Source organism: Pleurodeles waltl, chromosome 4_2 (genome assembly GCF_031143425.1).
Source record: "Pleurodeles waltl isolate 20211129_DDA chromosome 4_2, aPleWal1.hap1.20221129, whole genome shotgun sequence".
Taxonomy (NCBI): Eukaryota; Metazoa; Chordata; class Amphibia; order Caudata; family Salamandridae; genus Pleurodeles; species Pleurodeles waltl.
The window spans coordinates 418,898,576-418,905,164 of record NC_090443.1 but is presented as its reverse complement, the minus strand read 5'-3'; the positions used below and the strand labels follow the sequence as shown (position 1 = coordinate 418,905,164).

The window sequence follows — 6,589 nt, the reverse complement described above, 5'->3', positions numbered from 1 at the left end:
GAAATATACACCACTTAGAAGAGGCAGAAGTTGAAATGTAAGGGTAGGGCAGAAATAGAGGAGGTGCCACATTTGATTTTGCCCAGGGCTCTATTTGAGCAAAGGGCGACCTTGGAGGGTGATCTGTAATGGAATAATGGTGATTCCAATCTTTGATTATGATGCTACTGGCCTTTGAAACTTAAAATAAAAATAATTGACCACACATTTCTCTCCTAAGTAAGCCTCTGGTGTTAACCATACAATGATTCATGAAAGGTTGCCACAAATGTGGTCCACTTTTTTTAGGTTGACCATAGCAGTGCACAAGCGCTGCTTTTCTCATGGGTTGGTATCTATGTGAGCTTTTAACCACGCCCACCTCATGCCCATCACTTTTACTTGTTTGTGGGCTTCCCTTTCAAATATCCTTTGATGACATTCGTAAATGCTTTAGGTTTGTCACTCCTTGGGGAGGAGGGGGCGACCCTGTTACATCGATAATTGCATGTTCGCTGATATGTTTGACTGCGAGCAAACTTCTTTTTACTTGTGTTTCTCTTCTTTACTCTCAAGGCAGCCGTAGCGCTTTGAATTGACTTGCTTATGACAACTGTTTTACTTTTCGTTTTCAATTTATGTGGCAAGTAAAGTCCAGTTACGGATTTACACCGCCAAATGCCTTATCGCGAGCAAACATTAGACCCATTGCATTGCAAATCCTTTTTTTGGGGGTATCCAGGCCAATTTTCCGTCCCAATCCTATCCTGCCTCAGGGGGTCCTGATGTGCACTCTACCCCTAAGAAAACCGGTGTTCCGTCGGTCTGTGCTACCCATCCGTCCTGGCTCGCTCTGACCCTTACAGGCAGTTCTGTGTCTTGCCACTGGCAGAGTCTGCTCTCCCTGTCACACTGCTCTTCCATGCACCTGTGCCACCCTGACCCGCCTCTTGGTCGGATGACCCGGCGCCTGAGTGAGTGGTCTTTGTTCGGCCTCCAGTCTTAGAGAAGCCCACCCCTCCGCCCCCAGGCCCGCCCCCGTGTCTGACCGCTCCTCCCAGGCCGCACTGCCCGGGGAGGCCTGCAGGCGGCAGCAGAGCCCCGGCCTCGCGTAGAGGAAGTGTCCGGCCGGCGAGGGAAACGGAGGAGGGGCCGGTACGGAGAGGCCGGGGAGAGAGGAGCTGTCCCAGCCGGGGATCCGCAGGCCATGGCGGCGGCCGAGAGGAGAGCCTTCGCGAACAAGATCAATCGGTAAGGAGCTGGGTGACCCAGGCTCCTGGGCGAAAGTGTGTGGAGAGACAGGAACACAAGGGGAGAATGGGAGACTGGGGGTGACATGCGTGGCAAGACACCGGGAAACATACGGGTGAGCTGGGCACCCCTGGGAGATACCTAAGGGAAAGATGTATACATATCAAGGGAAGGAGAGCTGGATGTTTGGGGGCAGAGATGTTGCCCCGATCCAGACGTGTGGGTGGGGATAACAACTAAAGTGAAGCTGGGAAAGACACCCAGAAGTTAGTGTGAGGAGCGGGGGAAAAGAAAAGAGAGCAAAGGTAGGAAACGCATGGTAGGAAGACACCGGTGAAGCCTAGGAGGGGGTGTCGGAAACTGGGATTCTGTGCAAGGAGGCACAGATGTACTGGCGTTTAGAAAGATATTTAGTGAGTTGAGAAGTATGGTTGTGAAAGGGCTGAAATCTTGTAGACAAGAGTATAGGGGCCGAGTTTTAACCCAGGTGGAGGGCAGAGAATGGTGTTAGAGTGATAACGAAAGTAGCAGGTGAGATCCAAGTGGCAGACTGCGTGGTTGTATTCCCAGGTAAGCAGTTTTTGGTGGGGTGGGGCAATGGGGCATTGGTGGAGATTTGAATTCTGATATGAAGTAGCGGGGGTTAGGAGAGGTATAATGTGAAACATGTCTTTTTGGGAGATTATTGTGTAGTAAATACATATTGAATACTACTCGGTTTGTGTAGGTTCAAAGTGGCAGAGTAGGTGATGTGCTATCTTTGATTGTGTTCTGTGTTGGTGGCCAGAGAGGTGGAAGGGGTCCCCCCTTGGGCAGAGTAGGGGCCAGGGTGAAAATCTGGCAAAGAGAAGGCAAGATGATTGAGGGTTAGATGAGAAGGAGACGGGGGTCAATCAGAATCTTGTGTTGCAGTGTCTATAGAGGACAAAAAGGGATGAACATGGGGAAAGGAGTATTGGAGTGGGTGGGCTTGCCCTTTGGTATCAACATTTGGGCTCTGAGGGCATCTCTGTTTAGGCTTTGATGGCATCTCCATTTGGGCTCAGATCGTGTCTCAATTCAGTCTCTAATGGCTTCTATATTTGGATTCAGTTTTGCACTGGGGATCATTTATGGTGTATTGTTTTGGCCTCTGTGACAGGGTTTGGGCTTTGTGATGGCGACTGTGCTTGGGCCTTGTGATGGCGACTGTGCTTGGGCTTTGTGATGGCGACTGTGCTTGGGCTTTGTGATGGCGACTGTGCTTGGGCTTTGTGATGGCGACTGTGCTTGGGCTTTGTGATGGCGACTGTGCTTGGGCTTTGTGATGGCGACTGTGCTTGGGCTTTGTGATGGCGACTGTGCTTGGGCTTTGTGATGGCGACTGTGCTTGGGCTTTGTGATGGCGACTGTGCTTGGGCTTTGTGATGGCGACTGTGCTTGGGCTTTGTGATGGCGACTGTGCTTGGGCTTTGTGATGGCGACTGTGCTTGGGCTTTGTGATGGCGACTGTGCTTGGGCTTTGTGATGGCGACTGTGCTTGGGCTTTGTGATGGCGACTGTGCTTGGGCTTTGTGATGGCGACTGTGCTTGGGCTTTGTGATGGCGACTGTGCTTGGGCTTCGTGATGGTGACTATGATGTCGCCTGGGCGCTGTGATGGATCTGGGCCTGGGCCTGGGCTCTGTGATGTTGCCAGTGCTTTTCCCCTGTGATTGCACCTGGGCTCTGTGCTTGCACCTAGGCTGTGAGATAAGCCTGGGATCTCTGATGGCTCCTGTAATGGCGCTCTGTGATGGTGCCTGGGCTGTCTGATGGTGTCTGGGCTTGGGCTCTGTGGTGCATCTAGGTTTTGACTCCACCATAATGTCTAGGTTTCGGCTCCCAGCAGCATCTGGTTTAGGCTTTGGTGGGTCAGTTTGTGTCCTGATGGCATCTGGACTGTGATGGTGCCTGGTTTTGGTTTCTAACCACATTTTCAGTTGGGCCATGAATGGCACCTCTAGTTGCTTTCCGATGTCATCTCTGATTGTATCTCCATTCATTGACCATTATTTGTCTCCGATTGTGGCCTGAAGGGTTCTCAACTTGTAGTCAGGGAGCATCTCTTTGGTCAGAGGGACGTCTGTTTATTGTCAAAGGGGTTGTCTCTGTGGCTTAGAGGGGTGTCTGTGTTTGTGGCAGTGGTGGAGAATCTCTCTTTGTGGCCATCGTGTGTTAGTTTATGCTCAGTGACGGTGTGTGTATGAATGTATCTGTGGCTAGAGTCTGTGTCTTTTTGTGAGTGGAAGGCCAACGTTTTTTGCTGGAGGGTTCTTATACTTTTGTGAACAGGCTGGGAAGGACATCTCCATTGTTGGTGAGGGTTGTCTACCTTTGAGGCTGTGGCGAGCGCATCTCCAGACTGGCTTTTTCTTTTAGGGGTGTGTCTCTCCCTTTGCAACAGCCTACGGCGCATATGCTTTTGTGGCTGCTGGCTGAACATCTACATTTGTTGCCAGTAGTGGCTTCTCTGTGTCTGGCTGTGGCTGGTGGAGGAATCTTCCTTTGTGGAGGGGACACATCTCCTTTATGTGGCCAGAGAATGTTCCGCTGCATCTGTGGCAGAGGAGATGTCTCGTTTGGTGGAGCGTCCTCATATGGCGCTGGTGTGGGGACATCTCTTTTTAAGGCCAGGGAAGGCACGTCTTTCTTTCGGGCCAGAGTGAGTTCGTCCCCCTTTGGGGCATCTCCCTTTCTGGCTGGATGTTATGTCTACTTTTTTGGATTTATGGAGAGTCTCCATCTTCTGATGAAGGAAGCGCCCCTCTTTGTGAATGGAGTGGGTATCTCCCTTTGTGGCTGGTATATCTTTTTTTTTTTTGTGGGAGAATGGAGAGTCTCGTGTGGCAAAATATGGAGTCTCCTCTTGTGGCACTGGGGGTGTCTAGAGGGAGGTTGCTTCATTTTGTGGCTGATAAATCTCTTTTTTCCTGACTGGAAGGGGCATCTCCCTTTATGGCCAGAGTGGTGGTCTATTTGTGGGCGGAGGAATAGTGTACACAGAGATTTTATTTAATAATGTTCAGGAATCTTCATAAAGTGATGTAGAAGACGCACAGTGCACTATCCTTGACTAAAATAAATAATTTGCTAAAATAAATACTTTGAAGAACACAGAGCACTCTAGGGAGACCAGTCTCCAATATGGTAAGATTGAGTCATATTGTCCCTGCCGTCAAATTGCTACGCTGGCTACTTGTGACCAGTAGGATGTCTTTCAAAGTTGTCTTCCATTTAAAAGTATTGACTGGTGCTTGGATTCCTACAATTGAAACTCAGACAGTATAACCAAAAGAGAAACCTCATTTCAAGAATGGCCTCACTCCTGATAATTTCTGCACTCCATAAAGCCTGTGTTGGAGGTAGCTGTTTCTCAGTACAGGCATGCAAATTATGGAATACACAGGCAATGAAAATTGGATCCATCAACATTTCAGAAGAGTCTTAAAGTCCTGCTCTTTCCATCATTCAAGAAGACAAAGGTTCTTAACTTTTAGAGTTCTGTGGACCCCCACTGAATCCCTACTGGAATCTGTGGACCACAGCATAAATGTTTTGTAAGATTTTAAACTCAAAGCAATATACAGAAACAAGTGTAAATCAAATGTATACATAAGTGGTGAATTATTTTAATTCAAAAACAGAGGTAGAAAATTTGAAATTATAATTTTAATGGGAAGGTTGAATCTTTTCTAAATTTGTTTTTCAACTTTAATTGTAAAAGCTGAAGTTGTATACTTATCTCTAGCAAATAGCTCATAAGGAATACCCTTTATTTGTTGGTTCTTCAATTGATGGCACCCATCATCATGTATTTGCTATATTTGCACTGCTCCAACAAATCTAGCTAATGATACCAACTTAATTGTGGTCTCCAATTTCAAATCCCTTCGCATTTATACCAAGTATTACATTATAAAATTTTACAGTATGCTTTTTTATTTGCATATATACTTTATTAATCTGCTAATATTATTTAATTTCTAAACAGTTGCAGGCCTCTTCAGTAGATGTTGTGGTCCCTGGGGCTCCAGGGACCCCAGGTGAAGGACCATTGATCTGATTTAAAACTCACCTCTAGGACTACAGTCCAACTGATTTGTGTGCGCTGCTTGCAAACCAATCCTCTTGTTTTTCGCCATGTGTAAAATGTGATCACATGCCTCTGCGCCAAGCTTAAAGCACACAATTTCAACAACAAGCATGGTAACAGTACCTTAATAAGTGAGAATGTTACCAACATTGTTCTCTCACCCATGCGCTGCAGAATCAGAACCCCTGACCCCTAGTGTGACAAGCATTTTGGAACTACCATAAAAGACTTTAACTGCTATCGAAATGATGCAATACAACTCTACATGGATATGTGAAAGACGTCCAAAATGGGGAAAGAAAACTGGTGGGCATGCTATTGGCGAAGCGCAGGAGACGTCGTAGAATACGTTGTAAATCTGACTGGCAGCAGGATGCAGCATATTGCCAAGAAAAGTTACAAACCTACTTGGACTTGATGCCTGCAGGATCACGCCTTCAAGATATCTGGGCTCCCCCGGTGTCTTACCATGGAGTGTGCATTACTGACTCGCCGGAAAGGAGACCTTATACATGTAATGTTGCTTTCACTGAAGTTGCCTGAAGGTGTAGTCTTCATCCAGACACAGCACCCATGTCTTAACTGATGTTTTGAGTGCATATGTCGCACCACTTTCCTCTTAGTCACCCCTCCCTGTGGGCTCTCGCTTTTGCCTCCCTCGTGCCTTGTTACCCTTGCTGCCCCATATAGGAATCAGATGTTCTACTTTATGTGAAGACCTGTCATGTTTTGCATTTTGCATAATGTATGCCTGATTGTGCTGCGTACTGAATCACATCCCTCCTCCCCTGTGTTGTTTCTGTGATTTTTGCAAAGTTCTTAAAGTAAAAAAAAAGAAATGATGCAATGTAATACTAATACAAATTAGCAAAGATGTGCCTTCAGTGAAAGCTAGCACAGGTGAATTGAAGAGAAGTGTGCATGATGCGTTATTCATAAGTTGACAAGGTGTGTATACAGGACCAGAGCTCCCACTATCGATGCTTTGGGTTGCAAGAAACGGTAGGTGCCACATAGAGCAAAAGCCACCTCAGAGTACCGATGAAAGGAGGTGTTAAAAAGAATTAATAAAACTGGTAACTTATTCAGAATATTGGTAGATAAGAGAGGAAAAGTCCAAAGAATGAATTCCTTGTGGAACAATATGGTAGAGTGGTGGATGCTAATTTGCGATAGTTCTCTAGATCCACAGACCTTGGCCTAGGTGTTGGATCATGTTAGGTGACCGGTCGACGACGATGGATTG

At 46.9% G+C, this 6,589-nt stretch overlaps 1 protein-coding gene across 6 annotated transcripts in view; it reads left to right on the top strand.

Moving 5' to 3' along the window:
* The first annotated feature begins 1,017 nt into the window (after nt 1-1,017).
* The window catches only part of LOC138292835 (dedicator of cytokinesis protein 7-like), a 512,184-nt gene continuing 506,612 nt past the window's right edge, over nt 1,018-6,589 (top strand). For 5 of the 6 annotated variants that reach the window (XM_069231649.1, XM_069231647.1, XM_069231646.1 and 2 more), the window contains exon 1: nt 1,018-1,230. In XM_069231649.1, the coding sequence (XP_069087750.1) occupies nt 1,187-1,230 (44 nt within the window). In that variant the 5' untranslated portion in view covers nt 1,018-1,186. The remainder of the gene's footprint in view (nt 1,231-6,589) is intronic. The other variant, XM_069231648.1, reaches the window with a different exon arrangement.